The sequence below is a fragment of the Coregonus lavaretus genome (genome assembly GCF_964263955.1).
Source record: "Coregonus lavaretus genome assembly, chromosome: 24".
NCBI classification, from domain to species: Eukaryota; Metazoa; Chordata; class Actinopteri; order Salmoniformes; family Salmonidae; genus Coregonus; species Coregonus lavaretus.
In genome coordinates, this window is record NC_140011.1 from 41,045,254 (window position 1) to 41,068,284 (window position 23,031).

Genomic DNA, 23,031 nt, shown 5'->3' on the forward strand with positions numbered 1-23,031 from the left:
ATCACCACGAGAACACCATCGGCAGGGACTGGGAAACTGGTCACCTTCCAGCAGGACAATGACCCTAAGCATAGTGCTAAAGCAACACTCAAGTGGTTTAAGGGGAAACATTTAAATGTCTTGGAATGGCCTAGTCAAAGCCCAGACGTCAATCCAATTGAGAATCTGTGGTATGACTTAAAGATTGCTGTACACCAGTGGAACCCATCCAACTTCAAGGAGCTGGAGCAGTTTTGCCTTGAAGAATGGCAAAAAATCCCAGTGGCTAGATGTGCCAAGCTTATAGAGAAATACCCCAAGAGACTTGCAGCTGTAATTACTGCAAAAGGTAGCTCTACAAAGTATTGACTTTGGGGGTAGGGGTGAATAGTTTTTTTTGTCTTATTTCTTGTTTATTTCACAATAAAAACTATTTTGCATCTTCAAAGTGGTAGGCATGTTGTGTAAATCAAATGATACAAAACCCCCAAAAAACCATTTTCATTCCAGGGTGTAAGGCAACAAAATAGGAAAAATGCCAAGGGGGGTGAATACTTTCGCAAGCCACTGTAAATTATTTTTGGGGAGAGGTCAGCAATACATACATCACACAGCATTACATCAACACAACACAGCAAATATTTGTCTTGTCTTATCTTGGCAATAGTGTCCCCTACTGTGGAAGATAACACATCCTCTCACCGTGTAGACAGCCAGCAGGGCTAGCTGGTTGTAGGGTCGTCCGTTCTTAGGAGCAATCTGCTGGGCCTTCAGGTACCAACTAGACAGGAGGAGGAAGAGGAGGGAAGAGGGAGAGGGAGGAAGAGGGAGAAGGGAGGGAGGAGGAAGGAGGGAAAAGGGAGAAGAGAAGATGACTTTACACAAAAGAGACACCACATGTGTTATTTCATAGACAAACTATGAAATAACACATATGGAATCATGTAGTAACCAAAAAGTGTTAAACAAATCAAACTTTATTTTATATTTGAGATTCTTCAAATAGCCACCCTTTGCCTCGATGACAGCTTTGCACACTCTTGGTATTCTCTCAACCAGCTTCATGAGGTAGTCACCTTGAATGCATTTCAATTAACAGGTGTGCCTTCTTAAAAGTTAATTTGTGGAATTTATTTCATTCTTAGTGCATTTGAGCCAATCAGTTGTGTTGTGACAAGGTAGGGGGGTATACAGAAGATAGCCCTATTTGGTAAAAGACCAAGTCCATATTTTGGCAAGAACAGCTAAAATAAGCAAAGAGAAACGACAGTCCATCATTACTTTAAGACATGAAGGTCAGTCAATATGGAACATTTCCAGAACTTTTCTTCAAGTGCAGTCGCAAAAACCATCAAGCCCTATGATGAAAATGGCTCTTATGTGGACCGCCACAGGAATGGAAGACCCAGAGTTACCTCTGCTGCAGAAGGTAAGTTCATTAGAGTTACCAGCCTCAGAAATTACAGCCCAAATAAATGCTTCACAGAGTTCAAGTAACAGACACATCTCAACATCAACTGTTCAGAGGAGACTGTGTGAATCAGGCCTTCATGTTCGAATTGCTGCAAAGAAACCACTACTAAAGGACACCAATAATAAGAAGAGACCTGCTTGGGCCAAGAAACATGAGCAATGGACATTAGACCGGTGGAAATTTGTCCTTTGGTCTGGACTCCAAATTAGAGATTTTTGGTTCCAACCGCTGTGTCTTTGTGAGACGCGGTGTGGGTGAACGGATGATCTCCACATGTGTATTTCCCACCGTAAAGCATGGAGGAGGTGGTGTTATGGTGTGGGGGTGCTTTGCTGGTGTCTGTGATTTGGACGTGACCCAGTTGTTCGTTCTATATGTTCCGCTCGCTGGCAACGTTCTTGTCTCTTGCTTGCTAGCTAACTAGCTAGCAAACTAGCTACGTCAAACACAGACACGACCTCTGCAGACAAAATAACAGCAAAGTAGCTGCATTTGCTTTTGTTTAAGCTGTTTTCTGTTGACATTCATTTGGATACATCCATAACAATGAGTTGATGATGCCCGATTTTGCCTGGCATACCTAGAAAAGTTTGCCTTCTTGTCAGGACACAACACTGTTCATTACGAGGAGATCAAATTGCATATCAAACACTAGGCTAGAAGCGAGCTAAATAGTTTGTTGCTAGCAAACCTGCCGATATGACAACCAAATTCAAAAATACCAGTTGCTGAAAACAGCTAGTCAAACTAGAAAGGTGGGCGGATTTGACCGCATAGCGCCACTTGCGTCATGACTGCAACAGTACGTACAAGAGAAATTAATGTTCATCACTCACCACGTTAGGTCATCAGATGCTCCCAAAAAATATGTCACTGCAGAAACAAATAAATGCTAGCTAGCTACATTTTTCCTCGTTGGACCTGCGTTTACAAAGTATCCAATTTCAGCTTGTGTGGTTGTTGGTTTAGCTTTCTGTAACTTTGTAGCAAATATGGTCTGCATGTGTAGGCGCTTATTGTGTCATGATTGCAAGGTGTCCCGATATCTTTTCCAACTGTCACGATTTTTTCCCAACTCTCCCATTATCTGGTTTTAATGTACATTCTAGAATGCCCTTCTAGCCAATCAGAAATGAGTATTCAACAATGCTGTGGTATAAGCTACATTTACTAGTCAGGGAATAGTCTCCCTGAGAAAAATATATTTTGCAAGAGAGACCTGAGAACAAAAGCCACAGTTTTCTCCATTGTGATGTGTCAACGGGCAGGAACACACATGAATGGATATGTATGAAATGTCAGACAATTATGCGTTTTGTGGTAGCCAATAGCCATGGTGACGTGCTACGTACCTGCGGGCCTTGCCGTAGTTAGCCGAGTCGCTGGCCTGCTCCCGGTAACGGGCGATGTCCCCCTGACAGATCAAACACCGCTGGGCACTGATCAGAGCATACTTCACCTGGACCAACACACATTAAACATGGTTAAATACACACACACACACACACACACACACACACACACACACAATAGTTACCGTTTTGCGTAGTGGTCGTGGTCTGATGGCCATGCTGTCCATGTAGTCCTCCAGTTTAAACTGAAACACCATCTGAAGCTTCTGCAGCAGTGCATCAAAGAATACTGCCCCCTGGGAAACAAACACAGCATGATAGAAAAGTTTAGTTCCCTGAAGAATTTTAGTCTTGCATACTGTCACCAACACTATTTGCAGTACAGTGCTGTTTACACAATCAGTGTTCGTCTATACGTGGTGTTTGTCTGTCTGTACGTGTTTCAAGCTAAGTTTTATTCATCCTTAGACCACTGCGCCTCCCGAGTGGTAAGTTCTGTCTGTTAGACAGGAGGCTGTAGCCAGGAGAGAGCCAGCCCCACAAAGAGAGACTGGAGGAGAGAGGGGGCAGTATGAAAAAAAATTATATATATAATGTATGCACTCACTAACTGTAAGTCGCTCTGGATAAGAGCGTCTGCTAAATGACTAAAATGTAAATGTAAATGTAAATGTATGTACAGGACACACATGGTATACACCGTCCAACTAAACGCTACCTTGCAGCTTCCTTCTGGACAACGCAACAACAATAAGAAATAATGAAAGATGAGAATAGCAACATAAAGTAAATGTCTCAGTAGAACAGAAGAAACATTTCAGCAGAAGTATAATAGAGGAAGGCACAATTTACAGTCCAATATTTACACACGTGTTTTGGGTAACGGCCGATTGATGCCTGTGTGTGTACATGATGCGTGTTCAGTGTGTGTACCTCGTCCAGCAGCGTCAGCAGCATGGTGGTGATGTGCGGGGCTGAGTCTCCGCTGGGGTCTTTGAGGAGCTGTCTGAAGCGCTCTATAACCTGGTAGAACACATTCTTCCATAGAGCCTGGTCCAGGTTCTGACTGTCACTGAACTCTATGTCTGTTAGGATCACCCGCTCGTACAGGGTCAATAGGTCAGCTCTGGGGGGGGGGGGGGACAAGATAAAGAAAGCTTTTTTAAACAGCAGGTTGCATTTTTCACCTTTCTTCTACCCCCCCCCCCCCCCCGCCCCGCCATTAGCAGGTCACTTCCTCTCCTCTCATCCCTCCCTCTATCTTACCTGAGCTGAGCCATGCGATCCAGTCCATCAGCACTGAGACTGTCTCTAGACAACAGGTTAGTGAGCTGTAACTCCTGGCTGTCTGCCGCTCTCAGCAGTCTCCCCAGCTCTCCTCTGGCATGCTGCTCCGCCTCCTCAAGGGTTAGACCTGCTCCGGATCCACCTGCTGGTGCTGCAGCCTCGGGTCCAGCCGGGTACCCCTGGCCCCTGTACCCCCCGTAGAACTGACCCGGGTACATGTCGTTGGAGGGGGGGATCTGGTAGGGGCCGGTGGGCATAGTGTGGTAAGGGTAGGGGTAGCGTGTGTTGGGGTTAGGGTTAGGGTTGGCGTTGTAAGGGTAAGGGTTGTCAGAGTTCTGGTACTTATAGAAGGCCTGGGCCATGGCTGCAGCCTGCTGCTGGAGGTGGAAGTGCTCCCCCTGGTGGACTGGGGGACTCCCTGCAGCCTCGTCATCTGTATCCAGGAAGTGCAGCGCTCCGTAACCAACACCTGTCTGCAGGTACATGGGCTGCTGCTGCTGGAGCGATGCATGCTGGGAGAGCCCGAGGGCTGGTTTCTGGTCGGGGTTGTTCGGGTCCCAGAGACGCCTTGTTCCTCCGCCCCTTCCTCCTCCTCTCCCTAGCCCCGCCTCTCTTCCTCCACGGATCCCACCAAACAGGAGCCTCAGCCCGGGCTCCGCCGACGATTGGGAGAGGTCGGTGTGGGCGGGGAGGATGAGGATGCCCCTCCCCCTGCCACGAGGTCCAGTGCCCTGTCTGCGTCGCCCCTGGGGGTCCTCGCCGGGGCCTGAGGTAGCCTGGGAGAAGCCTGACTGTCTGTCACTATGAGACACTCTCAGGAGTCCTCCTCTCCCTCCTCCTCCTCCTCTGTGCCCCCCTTCTGTCCCTCTGCTCTCCTCCACCCTCTTTCTCATCTCTGGGCTCCAGTCCTCCTCTGCTCCGTCTCTCCTCCTTCTCCTCCTCCTCTCATCCATCTTGCTCTCCTCCAGTGAGTCAGTAGAGGAGTCTCTAGTGTTTCTCCTCCTGTTCTGGAACTGACCTCTTCCTCCCTCCCCTCCTTCTCGCTCCCTGCGCCCCAGGCGGTCTCGTCGGGCCCCGTCCTCCCCCAGCCCCCCTCCCTGTCCCTGTCCAGGTCCGTCCAGACTGGTGCCACTGCTGGCAGAGCTGGTGCTGTAGGTGCGGTTCCTGGGTCTTCTGATGTCTGACTTGGAGTAACGTTTAGAGGACGATGATGGGTGGTTATTGTTGTTGTTGTCAGGGTTAGTGTCGGCTCTGCACCGCTCGCTCACCTCCACTGGCCTCTCTCTGTTTCTCTCCATCTCTCCATCCCTCTCTCTGTCTACGTCTCGGGGTCTGTTGTTCCCTCTCTGGTTGTCCCTCTCCGTCTCTCTATCCCTCGGAGTCTCTCTTTCCATCTCTCTATCCCTCTGATTCTCTCTTCCTTTTGCTGGCTGTCTATCTGCAGGACGGTTCGCTTCCCTCTCTTTGTCCCCCTCCAACTCTCTCCTATTTCTCTCTTTCTCAGTCATCCTTCGCTCACCCTTCCCCACTCCTCCTTCCCCTCTTCCTCTTCTCCTGGAATTCTGATTGCCCTCCTTCTCCCCCCCTCCTCCTCCTCTGTTCCTGCGGTTTCCCCTCTCGCTCTTCTTCTCACCTCCTTCATTTGCTGCTCCTCCTCCCTCACTGCTAGCCTTCTTCCTCCTGTCTACTTCCTGGCCCTCTCCTTTCTCTCCTCCTCCTCTCTTCTCCTCCTCCTCACTCCCAGCTGGGGCAGTCACACTGAGTTTCTTCATCTTCCCAGTCAGGTTCTCCACTCCAGGGACTGAGACTGCTGCTGCTTTGCCAGTCTCTCTCCTCCCCAGCCTTCTGCCCTTCTCCTCTCGTCCCTTCTCCTCTCTCTCTTTCCCTCCCCCTCTCTCTCCTCCAGTCTCTCTTTGTGGGGCTGGCTCTCTCCTGGCTACAGCCTCCTGTCTAACAGACCCAGACCCAGGGGTAGGGGCTGGCTCTCTCCTGGCTACAGCCTCCTGTCTAACAGACCCAGACCCAGGGGTAGGGGCTGGCTCTCTCCTGGCTACAGCCTCCTGTCTAACAAACCCAGACCCAGACCCAGGGGTAGGGGCTGGTTTCTTCGTCTCTCTTCCCGCTTCCGCCTCCTTCCCCTGGGTGCTGGTGGTGCTCCTCCGGCCCCCCGGCTGATAGATCTCCCGGTCCGGTTTACGAGTCTTCCTGGTGGGCTTGGAAGAGCCAGGGTAACCCCCTGCTGGCTCCGGGAGGTCTGGGTCTCTCCCACTGTGGTGCTTCTCTCTCCCTCCATCCCTCTGCCTGGAGCTCTGTGGTCCGCCGCCTGAGCCCGATTGCCCCCCTGCACTGCTACCATTGCTGCTACTGTTGTTATTGTCGGCTCTGGTGGTGTGGTGGTCACCTCTTTGAGTCCTCTGTTGTGCAGATGATCGAGAGCCTTCCCGGTTAAAAGTAAAACCTCCCCCACCATGACTACCCCCTCCTCCACATTTATCCCCTCCTTCCTTCCCCATCCCTCCATCTGTACATCCAGGTTCAGTTGAAACCGTCTCAATGGCGGCCATCTTGTGCCCTTCTTCCTCCTCCTTCTGCGGCGATGACATCACCAGCTCCTCTTCAGGGTCAGAGGTCATGGTTACAGGGTCTCCAGGGTGATGAGGGGAGGTCACCATGTTGCTGTCCTTGCTGTCATGGCGACAGTTGCCGTGGATGGCCTCTGGCGTGTAGCACTGCAGATCGGGGTGTTTTGCTGCGTCGTTGCCGTGGTGATGCTGCTGCGGGCGTTTGCCACTCCCCTCCTCTTCTTGCTCCTCTGTGACAGGGAGAGAGGGAAGGGGGGGATATAAAAGGAAGAGCGAGGGGAAAGAGATAGAGAAAGAGAAAGAGAGAGATCGAGATAGAGAGAGAGAGAGAAAGAGAGAGATCGAGATCGAGATAGATAGATAGAGAAAGAGAGAGAGAGAGAGACAGAGAGAAAGAGAGAGAAAGAGAGAGAGAAAGAGAGAGAGAGAGATCGAGATAGAGATAGATAGAGATAGATAGAGAAAGAGAGAGATAGATAGAGAGAGAGATAAAGAGGGGGGAATGAGGAGAAAGGGAGATATATTAGTAGTGATGACAAGGTGTGAGCGTTGAACTTGAAAGTGTTCCAAAAAGCTGTAGAGAGAACAGTCAGACAGACAGACAGACAGACTGCTCAGAACACACACACTTGTCCTGTCCTGTCCTACACACAGTAACACTGCAGAGTTAACACACACACACAGGTCCACCTGCACAGAGCACATCACATCCTATCTCACCATCTTATGTGTGATTCATTTCCCAGTCGGCTACTGAACTAAACTGACTCATCAGGCTCTTCAACTAACACGCAGCAGGACAGTTTAAGAAGGTGAGAGCAGGAGGTGGTGAGAGAGACAGAGAGAGAGACAGAGACAGAGACAGAGACAGAGACAGAGAGAGAGAGAGACAGAGACAGAGAGAGACAGAGAGAGAGAGACAGAGAGAGAGAGACAGAGAGAGAGAAGACAGAGAGAGAGAGAGAGAGAGAGAGAGAGAGAGAGAGAGAGAAGACAGAGAGAGAGGAGACAGAGAGAGAGGAGACAGAGAGAGAGAGACAGAGAGAGAGAGAGAGAGAGAGAGAGAGAGAGAGAGAGAGAGAGAGAGAGAGAGAGAGAGAGAGAGAGAGAGGAGACAGACAGAGACAGAGACAGAGAGAGAGAGAGAGAGAGAGAGACAGAGAGAGAGAGAAGACAGAGAGAGAGAGAGAGACAGAGAGAGAGAGAGAAGACAGAGAGAGAGAGAAGACAGAGAGAGAGAGAGAGAGAGAGAGAGAGAGAGAGAGAGAGAGAGAGAGAGAGAGAGAGGAGACAGAGAGAGGAGACAGAGAGAGAGAGGAGACAGAGACAGAGAGAGAGAGAGAGAGAGAGAGAGAGAGAGACAGAGAGAGAGACAGAGAGAGAGACAGAGAGAGAGACAGAGAGAGAGAGAGAGAGAGAGAGAGAGGAGACAGAGAGAGAGACAGAGAGAGAGAGAGAGACAGAGAGAGAGAGAGAGAGAGAGAGAGAGAGAGAGAGAGAGAGAGAGAGAGAGAGAGAGAGAGAGAGAGAGAGAGAGAGAGAGGAGACAGAGAGAGGAGACAGAGAGAGGAGACAGAGAGAGGAGACAGAGAGAGAGAGAGAGAGAGAGACAGAGAGAGAGAGAGACAGAGAGAGAGAGAGACAGAGAGAGAGAGAGACAGAGAGAGAGAGGAGACAGAGAGAGAGGAGACAGACAGAGACAGAGACAGAGAGAGAGAGAGAGAGAGAGAGAGAGAGAGAGAGAGAGAGAGAGAGAGAGAGAGAGAGGAGAGAGAGAGAGAGAGAGACAGAGAGGAGACAGACAGAGAGAGAGAGGAGACAGACAGAGACAGAGGAGACAGAGAGAGAGGAGACAGACAGAGACACAGAGACAGAGACAGAGACAGAGACAGAGACAGAGAGAGAGAGAGAGAGAGAGAGAGAGAGAGAGAGAGAGAGAGAGAGAGAGAGAGAGAGAGAGAGAGAGAGAGAGAGAACGGTCATGATGCCTGCCTGATAATATAGTGCACCTATACCCCATATTTCAACAACAACTAAAAGGACCTGACACACACTAGCAGCTGCCCCAGGATCTGGGTAGAAGTTGTAGCTAGGGTAACTAAGGGAGTAAGGAGAAATGTGTTGCTGGGTAAAGTTCAGTGTAAAAGGGGTTGACATCATCATCATCATCATCAAAGCAGCAAAAAGCCGAGCTGAGTCAGAACAGGTTTCGGTCCAGGAGGGATACAGGGGTGGGTGTGCAGGCTGATTGTTTAAAAGAGGTGTGTTAGTCATGGGCTAGAATAAAAACCTGCACACCCAGTGGTTCCACAGGACCGGAGTGGCCTCATCAATGAGGATTTAGGAAAGATGAGTTAGCTATCCATCAGTGTGTATGCAGCTAGCTAGCTGGTGTGGCCAAAGCTACAAGGTGGTTGCTATATTGATTTAGCATGTGACAAAATAAAATGTGATTTGACACTCCCCCAGAGAAGCCAGCACAACAGCCCACCTCAGACCCGGACCACAACGGGACAGACAACACAGTACCCACCAACCCAACAGACCCTATTCCCTCCTAACAGCCCCACTGTCAGCCCTCTTGACAACCCGCCACATATCCACCGAGGACACACAAAGGCCAGAGATTGTGCTCCTGCAAAATTGTGCGACATCATAATTCACACAGGCACAAACGATGGGGCCCAGAAGGAAAGGGTGGCCACAGCACTCAAGGGAGTGATTGAAAATGCTTCTTTCACATTCCCCAACTCTTGAGTGGTCATCTCCACCATGCTACCAAGAAAATACTTTCACCCTGCCACTCTAGAGTGGGTGAATGCAAGCATTTCCCGGGACTGTGCCTCAAAACCTACTGTCTACCTGGCCCACCACTCCACCCTGGACTTGAACAGCCTTTAGGACCAGGTCCACCTCTACAAGGCAGCAGTCCGAACATTAGCCAGGACCCTGAAGGACATCACCATCAACCGCAGCCCCAACTCCTCACATAGGAGCAACAGAGCAACGGACACCCCGTCCAGACCAGCGACACACCCTCCCAGACCTGTGAGCCCCCATCCCGAAGGACCTGCACTGAGAGGACCCACGCAAAGAGGACCCCCCCCCCAACAAACCCTGGCCACACCCTATATAGGCCCCCCCCAGATCAGGCCTATGCCCCTTCTGCCACCCCCCTGCAGCAAGGACCCCAACATGACAGCCACACATATACCCAGGCCGTGAGCAGAGCAACAGGCCCAACCCCCACTAATACACCCGCCCAATCCCCATCCTGCGACCTAAGAGGGATGTATCAGATGCTCAACATGCTCTGCTCACACCTACTGTAACTCATCCTGGAATATACAAGGTCTGAGGTCATCTGCCTTTGGCCTAAAGAGCAGGAACCCAGACTTCATCAAAGAAATTGGAAATACAGACATTGTCATCCTACAAGAAACATGGTATAGAGGAGACGGACCCAGTGGTTGCCCTCTAGGTTACAGAGAGCTGGTAGTCCCATCCATCAAACTACCAGGTGTGAAACAGGGAAGAGACTGAGGGGGTATGCTAATTGGGTATAGAGCAGACCTAACCCACTCTATTAAATTAATTAAAACAGGAGCATTTTACATCTGGCTAGAAATAAATAAGGAAATAATCTCAACAGAGAAAAATGTCCTCCTGTGTGCTGCCTACATTATATTCCCCCAATAGTATCCCTATACTTTAATGATGACAGCTTCTCCATCCTAGAGGGGGAGATCAATCATTTCCAGGCCTAGGGACATGTACTAGTCTGTGGTGACCTAAATGCCAGAACTGGACAAGAACCTGGCACTCTCAGCACACAGGGGGAAAACACCTACCTGGAGGTGACGGTATTCCCTCCCAGATATGCCACCCCTAGACACAACTATGACAAAACAACCAACAAAAACAGGTTACATCTCCTGCAGCTCTGTCACACGCTGGGTCTGTACATAGTAAATGGTAGGCTTCAAGGAGACTCCTATGATAGGTACACCTACAGCTCATCCCTTGGCAGTAGTCCTGTAGATGACTTTATCACTGACCTCAACCCAGAGTCTCTCAGAGCGTTCAGTCAGCCCACTGATACCCAGATCAGATCAGTCTACTTGAACAGAGCAAAGCTCAAAATCATGAGGCATCAAAGCCGAACAAACTGCATACTATTATGAAATGCTGTAGATGGTAAACATCTTCTGAAAACATCTGAAACTCTCAGCACACAGGGTGGCGCAGTGGTCTAAGGCACTGCATCGCAGTGCTAGCTGTGCCACTAGAGATCCTGGTTCGAGTCCAGGCTCTGTCGCAGCCGGCCGCAACCGGGAGACCCATGGGCGGCGCACAATTGGTCCAAGGTAGGGGAGGGTTTGGCCGGCAGGGATGTGGGTTCGTTTCCCACGGGGGGCCAGTATGAAAAAGAAAGAAAAACGTATGCATTCACTAACTGTAAGTCGCTTTGGATAAGAGCGTCTGCTAAATGACTGAAATATAAAATGAAATGTAATGAAACCCTACCTCTTCAAAGAGTATCCTGAAAGTAACCTAGCGGTTAAGAGCGTTGGGCCAGTAACTGAAAGGTCGCTGGTTCGAAATCCCTAGTCGGCTCGGGATTTCAAACCAGTAACCTTTCAGTTACTGGCCCAACGCTCTTAACCGCTAGGTTACTTTCCGCCCCACTCTCTCTCTCCCACAAACACACACTGATCCCAACTTTTAAAACATTAAGCAACAAACAGAATTTAAGGAGCACCAGAAAGAGATCAATTTTTGATAGTTTAGGCTTACATTAGGCCTATATGAATCCCACCTTTGAAGCACATCTCATGAGTAGCAGACCCTTTACCTGTCTTGCTGTGCCATTCAAATTTGCCTAGACCTACTGTCAAGTTAGCAGGTTGTCAGCTAGCTAGGTAACGTGACTGAACAACGTTGTTTGTTATCAAACCAATAAAAGCCATGGTTTGTGAAATTATATACATTTGTGCTAGGGTCCGTGCTATCCGGAATCCTTGGGACGTCCCTACCCCATTGAAGTCGACATTTAAAATGGTTACGGTTAGATAAGGGTTATGGTTAAGGTTAGGGTAGGAGTTAAGGTTTTAGGGTAGGGACGTCTGAAGGATCCCGGATAGCACTGACCTTTGAGCTAGAGACATGCCGTTTTCTTTGCTGTAAAGCTGCAAGCATGCCTGTCGTGAAGCTGTGCTCCATTTTCTCTCTGGCACTCAGAGGCTGCATGACAGCGAACTTGCAATTGCAAAGCTTACTCAGACTGGCCTGTGCTCTTGGTTATACCAGAAAATGAAATTATATAATGTATCAACTTTGCTCGCTCTGGGCGCTGCTAGGGCTGTGGTGTTCATGACATTTTGTCAGCTGGTGATTGTCAAGCAAATACAGTGCCTTCGGAAAGTATTCAGACCCCTTGACTTTTTCCACATTTTGTTACGTTACAGCCTTATTCTAAAATTGATTAAATAAATAAAAATCCTCAGCAATCTACACACAATACCCTATAATGACAAAGCGAAAACAGGTTTGTAGAAATGTTTGCAAATGTATTAAACATAAAAAACAGAAATACCTTATTTACATAAAGTATTCAGACCCTTTGCTATGAGACTCGAAATTGAGCTCAGGTGCATCCTGTTTCCATTGATCATCCTTGAGATGTTTCTACAACTTCATTGGAGTCAACCTGTGGTAAATTCAATTGATTCAACATCATTTGGAAAGGCTCATACCTGTCTATATAAGGTCCCACAGCTGACAGTGCAAGTCAGAGTGAAAACCAAGCCATGAGGTCGAAGGAATTGTCCGTAGAGCTCCGAGACAGGATTGTGTCGAGGCAAAGATCTGGGGAAGGGTACCAAAAACTGTCTGCAGCATTGAAGGTCCCCAAGAACACAGTGGCCTCCATCATTCATAAATGTCTATCCAAGATGGCGTAGCAGTGCGGTCGTGTTTTCTGTCGTGTCCTCGTGTAAATAGCCAGTTTTATTGTTTTTTGTCTATATTTCTCAATTTTACATTTTACATTTTAGTCATTTAGCAGACGCTCTTATCCAGAGCGACTTACAGTTAGTGAGTGCATACATTTTTCATAGTGGCCCCCCGTGGGAATCGAACCCACAACCCTGGCGTTGCAAGCGCCATGCTCTACCAACTGAGCTACAGGAGGGCTGTTCATTTACATTTCATTCTTTAACTAAATATACTTTCCTGCAACCTGCCTCACCCAACGTGGAAAGGAATCTATTATTTCTTTATAACTTTTATCAAGAACCTTAAGCTGAAACTAGTCTAGCTGCAACCGAATGGCTGTGGTAGCCAGCTAGCTAGCTACTTGCTATTAGCCACCGTTAGCGTCTTCACCATTGTCCGTGGCCTGCACTACCCACCAGCCAGCTCTAGCTCTAGCCTGGACAATTTGTCAGCCAGTCTGCACAGCGTGCTATCGACCAAGAGCATATCGGATTTTCTGCCGGAATCAATGGACCCTAACGCCGGATCATCGCAACTACCTAGCGGCAACCGAATGGCTGTTGTCGTTGGCTAATTACCATTGCCCCTTAGCAAGCACCAGTTAGCCTTGAGCTAGCCTCGAGCCAGGCCCCTCTCCCGGCTATCTACCTCTCTGTCAACCGGACGGGACCTCCTAGTGTTGGCACGGAGCCCCGCCAATCCAACACGACTGGTCTGCCGACGAAATCGTCTGATGTAGTTTCAACAGGCTTTCCGTTACAATGTCGACCACGAAGATCCATCTGCTAGCCCCGGCCCGCTAGCACACGCAAGCCGTGCCTCTTGCTCGCCAGTGCTGTAGCAGCCCCCGAACTACCTCCGAACTCTCCTATTGCTGTTCACTGGACCTTATGATAACTCAGCTATACAGCTGATGCCTGCTGGACTGTTCCTTTATACGGTACCGCATCTTTTTTTATTTTTTATTAACCTTTATTTAACCAGGTAAGCCAGTTGAGAACAAGTTCTCATTTACAACTGCGACCTGGCCAAGATAAAGCAAAGCAGTGTGATAAAAACAAATGTTTATGTTTAGCCTCAGCCCAAACTTTACATTTACATTTACGTCATTTAGCAGACGCTCTTATCCAGAGCCACTTACACATTGGTGCATTCACCTTATAGCCAGTGGGATATCCACTTTACAATGTTTTTTGTTTTTTTTTTGGGGGGGGGGGGGTGGGGTAAGGGGGGGTAGAAGGATTACTTTATCCTATCCCAGGTATTCCTTAAAGAGGTGGGGTTTCAGGTGTCTCCGGAAGGTGGTGAGTGACTCCGCTGTCCTAGCGTCGTGAGGGAGCATTGCCACCATTACCAGCTGTTGTCTTAGCTCTCTCGAATAACACCTGTGATTGCTTATGCCTCTCTCCCATGTCAATATGCCTTGCTTATTGCTGTTTCGGTTATTTCTTATTGTACTATTTCATTGTAGAGCCCCCAGTCCAGCTCAACCTGCCTTAGATAGTTCCTTTGTCCCACCCCCCATACACACGGAGACCGACTCAATCGGTGCCTCCAGTGATGCTATCTCTTTCATCGTTACCCAGCACTTAGGTTTACCTCCACTGTACTCATGTCTGTACATAATGCCCTGAATCTATTTTACAACGCCCGGAAATCTGCCCCTTTTATTCTCTGTACCCAACGCACTAGAAGACCAGTTCTTAAAGCCTTTAGCCCTATCCTTATTCTAGTCCTCCTCTGTTCCTCTGGTGATGTAGAGGTTAACCCAGGCCCTGTAGCCCCCAGCATCACTCCTACTCCCCAGGCATTATCATTTGTTGACTTCTGTAACCGTAAAAGCCTTGGTTTCTTGCACGTTAACATCAGAAGCCTCCTCCCTAAGTTTGAGTTATTCACTGCGTTAGCACACTCCACCAACCCTGATGTTCTAGCAGTGTCTGAATCCTGGCTTAGGAAGGCCACCAAAAATGCAGAAATGTCCATCCCCAACTACAACATTTTCTGTCTAGATAGAACTGCCAAAGGGGGTGGAGTTGTAATCTACTGTAGAGATAGCCTGCACTTATATTTCACTGTATCACAATTCCAGTGGGTCAGAAGTTTACATACACTAAGTTGACGGTGCCTTTAAACAGCTTGGAAAATTCCAGAAAATGATGTTATGGCTTTAGAAGCTTCTGATAGGCAAATTGACATAATTTGAGTCAATTGGAGGTGTACCTGTGGATGTATTTCAAGGCCTACCTTCAAACTCAGTGACCCTTTGCTTGAAATCCTGGGAAAATCAAAAGAAATCAGCCAAGACCTCAGGAAAAAATTTGTAGACCTCCACAAGTTTGGTTCATCCTTGGGAGCAATTTCCAAACGCCTGAAGGTACCACGTTCATCTGTACAAACAATAGTACGCATGTATAAACACCATGGGACCACACAGCCATCATACCGCTCAGGAAGGAGACGCGTTCTGTCTCCTGGAGATGAACGTACTTTGGTGGGAAAAGTGCAAATCAATCTCAGAACAACAGCAAAGGACCTTGTGAAGATGCTGGAGGAAACAGGTACAAAAGTATCTATATCCACAGTAAAACAAGTCCTATATCGACATAACCTGAAAGGCCACTCAGAAAGGAAGAAGCCACTGCTCCAAAACCGCCATAAAAAAGCCAGACTACGGTTTGCAACTGCACATGGGGACAAAGATCGCACTTTTTGGAGAAATGTCCTCTGGTCTGATGAAACAAAAATAGAACTGTTTGGCCATAATGACCATGGTTATGTTTGGAGGAAAAAGGGGGCTACTTGCAAGCCGAAGAACACCATCCCAACTGTGAAGCACGGGAGTGGCAGAAATAAAAGCTTAAATAAATCACTCTCTACTATTATTCTGACATTTCACATTCTTAAAATAAAGTGGTGATCCTAACAAATTTTTACTAGGATTAAATGTCAGGAATTGTGAAAAACTGAGTTTAAATGTATTTGGCTAAGGTGTATGTAAACTTCCGACTTCAACTGTATACGAGGTGTGGGACTATGATTTGAAAAAGTCGCAAAAAAAGGTATGTGTTGTTTCTTGTCTTACTGCACACGCTGGGCATCATTCACAAGTGATAGGCTAATATGCTCACCCAGCAGACTATTTTTGATTTAATCTTTACATATACTAAATAATATGTGTGAAATTGTTTTGATTTAGAATGGACCATTATCAGGCACCTGCCACCGGGCAGAGGAAAAAAATACATGTCTTCTATGCACTTAAATAGCGAATGGAGGATGCTTTTCCGTGGTTAATGTTCATGCTAGCCAGGTAGGCTATACTCCTGTTGTAAGCAAAGCAATGTGCTTAATATTAGGAAAGTTGAGAAATAAATATATCCTCTTTTTAATAGAGGCCATCAAAACTCTGTTTTCTCACGCAATTGCATAGCCTATAGAAATGTTGTGCAACATGAGCTCATGGGGTCTCAAGAAGCATTTTATTTGAAATTATATTTTAAAAACTGATGGAGGAATAGATGCGCAGGAAGAGTGGAAGGAGAGAAGCAGGTGAGTGATGGCTGGAAGCAGATGGCTGATCACAGCTGCCACACTTGAGATGTGCATGAAAGTGAAGTGGACGTTATGGCACATACAAGAAACTAGTTGCTGTTGCTTAAAACATTTAACTGAATTTATAAACAAAACTGATTTTATGAACATTTTATAACAGCTGTCAGTCCTTTAGATCAGCAGGGCCAAAAAATGTTTTAATATCATATGAAATGGTAATATGGAGCCGGGGCCGTGCATGACTCCAACACCATCATTAAGTTTCCCGACGACACGAAGGTGGTAGGCCTGATCACCGACGATGATGAGACAGCCTACAGGGAGGTGGTCAGAGACCTGGCATTGTGTTGCCAAGACAACAACCATAATTTCACAACGTCAGCAAGACAAAGCAGCTGATCATGGACTACAGGTAACGGAGGGCCGAGCAAGTCCCTATCATGGTCCACACACACCAACACAATCGTAAAGAGGACACGACAATGTCTCTTCCCCCTCAGAAGGCTGAAAAGGTTTGGCATGGGCTATGAGATCCTCAAAAAGTTATACAGCTGCACCAGTGAGATCATCTTGACTGGCTGCAAAGACTCCAGCCACCCAAGGCATAGACTGTTTTCTCTGCTACCGCACAGCAAGCAGTACCAATGCACCAAGTCTGTAACCACACAGGACCCTTAACAGCTTCTACCCCTAAGCCATAAGACTGCTAAATAGGTAGTTAAATAGTTAACCAATAACTACCCGGACTATCTGCATTGACCCTTTATGCACTAACTCGTTTGACTCATCACATATGCTGCTGTTACTGTTTATTATCTATCCTGTTGCCTTGTCACTTTATCCCTACCTATATGTACACATTTACCTCAATTCCCTCGTACCCCTGCACATCGACTTGGAAACAAACGACCACATGATGAGCCAAGCTACCATTAGCTAGCAAGCTAACGTTAGTCACTTAATTTCGTGGCACTTTATACTTTGAGTTGCTCATTTTGCGTACTCTTTCTTAGTGTATTCGGCACTTTCGTTGATCGTTCTCACCTCTGTGACTATCGCCGTGGTTGAAGAAACTCGACGCTTCAACTCGAAGTTCCGATGCGGAAATCCGTACTCTGTCTAGTTCACTGAGGTCTAATTCGTCCGCCATCTTCGTCTCTATCCAACAACACAAACACACGGCGCCTCGGAGGGATCAAAACACCACGCACCCGCAGAGAAACGCGTTTAGATAAACAACTGTTTGTCATTCTGTGTACAGTAGCCAAGCTTGAACATTAGGCTATCCTTAGCCGAAAGGCCGGCAGATGGCGATATTGATCTGGTATTGATGGCTCCAAAAGCATTGTATGCAGTCGGCAATACACTCATAACAACAGAATGCTGTACAGCATGAAGATAGGCTAAAACTGCTTCTCCAATAGAAATCCCCGATCACACTTGTAGGCCATGTCATAGAGCACCTTTTATTGAACTGCTAGCTACAGAACTAAAGAAATATGGGACCTGAAGAGAAGTATTGATTTCGATGCATAAATCCCAAGACAGTCTTTCACAGTGTTTTTGATACTCACATGGATGACAATACTAAAGATCTATTGTGAACAATAAGATTTGGAAGACAAGATGTATGATGACTCTAAAACAACTTTTTGTCCCCTCTAACATTGTTTTTTTAAAACTCAAAACGGAATGAAAAAGAAGAAGAAAGCTAGACTCCAAAAAACAAGTTGACCTATTAAATATATAAATCAAATATGTAAACTACAAAGGGAAACCCAGCCGCGAGCTGCCCAGTGACACAAGCTTACCAGACGGGCTAAATGCCTTTATGCTTGCTTCGAGGCAAGCAACACTGAAGCATGCATGAGAGCACCAGCTGTTCCGGACTACTGTGTGATCACGCTCTCCGTAGCCGATGTGAGCAAGAACTTTAAACAGGTCAACATTACAAGGCCGCGGGGCCAGACAGATTACCAGGACGTGTACTCAGACCATGCACGGACCAACTGGTAAGTGTCTTCACTGACATTTTCAACCTGTCCCTGACCAAGTCTGTAATACCTACATATTTCAAGCAGACCACCATAGTCTCTGTGCCCAAGAAAGCGAAGGTAACCTGCCTAAATGACTACCGCCCCATAGCACTCACGTCGGTAGCCATGAAATGCTTTGAAAGGCTGTTCATGGCGCACATCAACACCATCATCCCGGAAATCCTAGACCCACTCCAATTCGCCTACCGCCCCCAAAAGATCCACAGATGACGCAATCTCAATCGCACTCCAACCTGCCCTTTCCTACCTGGACAAAACAAACACCTATGAAAGAATACTGTTCATTGACTACTCGGCCAAACACGCCCCCATTCACATCAACAGGGCTGTAGTGGAGCGGGTCGAGACTTTAAAGTTCCTTGGTGTCCACATCACCAACAAACTATAATGGTCCAAACACACCAAGACAGTCATGAAGAGGGCACAACAATGCCTTTTCCCCCTCAGGAGACTGAAAAGATTTGACTAGGGTCCCCAGATCCTCAAAAGGTTAAACAGCTGCACCATCGAGAGCATCCTGACCGGGTTGCATCACCGCCTGATATGGTAACTGCTCGGCATCCGACCGTAAGGCGCTACAGAGGGTAATGTGTACGGCCTAATACATCACTTGGGCCAAACTTCCTGCCATCCAGGACCTACACTACCGGTCAAAAGTTTTAGAACACCTACTCATTCAAGGGTCTTTCTTAATTTTTTTTACATTATAGAATAATAGTGAGGACATCAAAACTATGAAATAACACATATGGAATCATGTAGTAAAAAAAGTGTTTAAAAAATCAAAATATATTTTATATTTGAGATTCTTCAAAATGCCTTGATGACAGCTTTGCACACTCTTGGCATTCTCTCAACCAGCTTCACCTGGAATGCTTTTCCAACAGTCTTGAAGGAGTTCCCACATATGCTGAGCACTTGTTGGCTGCTTTTCCTTCACTCTGCGGTCCAACTCACCCCAAACCATCGCAATTTGGTTGAGGTCGGGGGATTGTGGAGGCCAGGTCATCTGATGCAGCACACCATCACTCTCCTTCTTGGTAAAATAGCCCTTAGACAGCCTGAAGGTGTGTTGGGTCATTGTCCTGTTGAAAAACAAATGATAGTCCCACTAAGCCCAAACCAGATGGGATGGCGTATCACTGCAGAATGCTGTGGTAGCCATGCTGGTTAAGTGTGCCTTGAATTCTAAATAAATCACAGACAGTGTCACCAGCAAAGCATCCCCACACCATAACATCTCCTCCTCCATGCTTTACGGTGGGAAATACATATGCGGAGATCATCTGTTCACCCACACAGCGTCTCACAAATACACAGCGGTTGGAACCAAAAATCTCAAATTTGGACTCCAGACCAAAGGACAAATTTCCACCGGTCTAATGTCTATTGCTCATGTTTCTTGACCCAAGCAAGTCTCTTCTTGTTATTGGAGTCCTTTAGTAGTGGTTTCTTTGCAGCAATTCGACCATGAAGGCCTAATTCACACAGTCTCCTCTGAACAGTTGATGTTGAGATGTGTCTGTTACTTGAACTCTGTGAAGCATTTATTTGGGCTGCAATTTCTGAGGCTGGTAACTCTAATGAACTTATCATCTGCAGCAGAGGTAACTCTGGGTCTTCCATTCCTGTGGCGGTCCTCATGAGAGCCAGTTTCATCATAGCTCTTGATGGTTTTTGCGACTGCACTTGAAGAAACTTTCCATGTTCTTGAAATGTTCCGTATTGACTGACCTTCATGTCTTAAAGTAATGATGGACTGTTGTTTCTCTTTGCTTATTTGAGCTGTTCTTGCCATAATATGGACTTGGTCTTTTACTAAATAGGGCAATCTTCTGTATACCCACCCTACCTTGTCACAACACAATTGATTGGCTCAAACACATTAAGAAGGAAAGAAATTCCATAAATTAACTTTCAAGAAGGCACGCCTGTTAATTGAAATGCATTCCAGGTGACTACCTCATGAAGCTGGTTGAGAGAATGCCAAGAGTGTGCAAAGCTGTCATCAAGACAAATGGTGGCTATTTGGTTTTTTGGGTTACTACATGATTCCATATGTGTTATTTCATAGTTCTGATGTCTTCACTATTATTCTACAATGTAGAAAATAGTAAAAAATAAAGAAAAACCCTTGAATGAGTAGGTGTTCTAAAACTTTTGACCGGTAGTGTATATACTAGGCGGTGTCAGAGGAAGGCCCAAAAAATTGTCAAAGACTACAGTCACCCAAGTCATAGACTGTTCTCTTTGCTACCGCACGGCAGCCGGTACCGGAGCGCCAAGTCTAGGTCCAAAAGGCTCCTACCCCCAAGCCATAAGACTGCTGAACGATTAAACAAATGGCCACCTGGACTATTTGCATTGACCCCCCCCCCATGTTGACACTACTGCTACTTATTATCACTTCACCCCTACCTACATTTACATTTTCAGTCATTTAGCAGACGCTCTTATCCAGAACAACTTACAGTTAGTGCATACATTTTTCTTTTCTTCTTCTCATACTGGTCCCCCGTGGGAATCGAACCCACAACCCTGGCGTTGCAAGCGCCATGCTCTACCAACTGAGCTACACGGGACTACATGTACAAATTACCTCGACTAACCTGTACCGCCGCACATTGACTCGGTACTGGTACCCCCTGTATATAGCCTCGTTATTTTATAGTGTTATTTTATTTATTTTTACTTTAGTTTATTTAGTAAATATTTTCTTAACTATATATTTTTAAAACTGCATTGTTGGTTAAGGGCTGGTAGGTAAGCATTTCACGGTAAGGTCTACACCTATTGTATTCGGCGCGTGTGATAAATACAATTAGATTTGATGTTAAGTTGTCTAATAATTAACCCATGTAATGATGTGAAAACAGATTTGTATTTATATCAATTAATCTATTATGTTTGTGAAAAAAAACTTGAATGAAGGTTATTAACATTTTAAAAAAGCAAGGTTGGCTAGCTAAGCCAAATATATTTATAACCAACCCAAAATAGTTAATATGTGTCGTTCACAGTGGGAGCAAATGAAGCATAGTGGGCAGAACAAGCAAGGAGGTGGGCAGAGCCAAGCACGAGCTAGCAAGATCCTATTAGCGCGATGTAGCACGTATTTGCATATTTCCGTTAGGGAACGCCTCCGCTGTGAAGTGCGCGTGTGCACAAACTCAATTCGACATTGCACTCCTTCTAAACCACGCTTTTTTTTATAACTTTGGCAAAGCGTCAATTCTATAAAAACTTAGTGCACTGGTGTTCATAACAGATTTTAGTTATGGGAACAGAAAAATGTATTGAGATCAACAGCTTCACCTAGTTCCTTCCTCTCCCACTATCCGTGACTGGACTTCCTCTCACTACCATATTTGGTGGTGATAAAACGTTATTCTTCTTCTTTGAGGTTTATTGGCAGACTACACTCATAAGGTGTATTGCCGCCACCTACTGTACGGGGAAGTAAAATATAGCCCAAAAACAAATTATGTTTTGGATGAACAAATTCATACTTATTACCAAAAACAGTAAACAAATTCAAGCTACTACGCTGGATTTCAAACAAAAACAAAAAACTGTTATTCTTCAGTCGGATTTAAATATCTATTCAGATCCATACACAGGCTCAGGAACCTGGGAGGGGGAGCCTCTTCATTCAGTACTCCCAGTAACATTTCGGCTGTAAAGTCCTGGAGATCCAGAAATCTATTTGCCGCCTTCACAATGATGTCTAACTTCTTAGATGTTTTATTAGTTTGACTAGTGCAACTTGTCACTTGCGCTATAAACGGAACAAAGTTCAGCTTCTTCACTGTTAGTGTGTCGGGATCCTTCTCCTGCATGGCATTCACTGCAGACTGTGGGACGAGAAAACGGTCTAAACGGATGATTCAGCTTTATAGCTCCTGTGACGTGTCTGGGTTACCCCTTATGTCTGTGGTTAGACCCGATGACCCGTTTCCATGCTAGATCCAATTAGCATAGAAACGCGACATAAACTCATAGGTAGAAACACCTCATCGGTTCTAACGGTCGTCTGGCGCCGAGGTGCGCACGTACAGGCCGTCAAATCAAAGATATAAAGTTGTCTTTGACAAAAATGAAAACGTGTCAGTTTGTCACTTTCACGAGGTTGGAGTAATAACATTTTCAACTACTTAAGACATTGGCTAGAATCTAGGTTGTGCGTTTGGATATTCGACAATTTTCCTAAGCGTTCCCCCGAAGTCTCGTGATGTTGCGCCTCTGGGTTTAGAAACTCTGTGGCTGTAACCTGATTGGCTGAACGCGATATGCAACAACCGGGACTAGCATTCCAAGGCATTATCCACTTTAGAATGGTGGTCGAAAACTGTGTTTCATATTGAAAGTATGCATATTTTCCCGCCTTCTCGATATTAAATCTAGTTAAGGAGGAAATCTACGCATTTGCACCACAGGGGACACGAGTGTATTGCCGGCTGCATACAATGACTTTGGACGGGAAGATGGAAACGGCTCAATATCGCCACCTGCTGGCCTTTGGGCTAGGCTGCACCCTTTATACCTCAGGACCCAGAACGGGGTCAATAGCCTACGGACCGCGTGTCCCGACTAAAACAATTATATATATTTTTTAAATGTTTATTTAATTAAAAAAAAAACAATTGGAACTCAGGCGGGCTTTCAATTTACTGCTGTTGAGAGTTGTAATAGCAGAATAGTAACATGGGCAGTGTGCAAAGCTGTCATCAAGGCAAAGGGTGTCTATT

At 46.5% G+C, this 23,031-nt stretch overlaps 1 protein-coding gene across 1 annotated transcript in view; it reads right to left on the reverse strand.

The window, feature by feature from the left end:
- The window catches only part of smg6 (SMG6 nonsense mediated mRNA decay factor), a 37,330-nt gene extending 30,467 nt beyond the window's left edge, over positions 1–6,863 (reverse strand). The window contains exons 1-5 of the mRNA XM_084140751.1: positions 4,072–6,863; positions 3,739–3,931; positions 2,991–3,101; positions 2,806–2,912; positions 682–760 (exon numbers count right to left, since the gene is read on the reverse strand). Coding sequence (XP_083996877.1) covers positions 682–760; positions 2,806–2,912; positions 2,991–3,101; positions 3,739–3,931; positions 4,072–6,764 — 3,183 coding nt within the window. The 5' untranslated portion in view covers positions 6,765–6,863. The remainder of the gene's footprint in view (positions 1–681; positions 761–2,805; positions 2,913–2,990; positions 3,102–3,738; positions 3,932–4,071) is intronic.
- Positions 6,864–23,031: the final 16,168 nt, after the last annotated feature.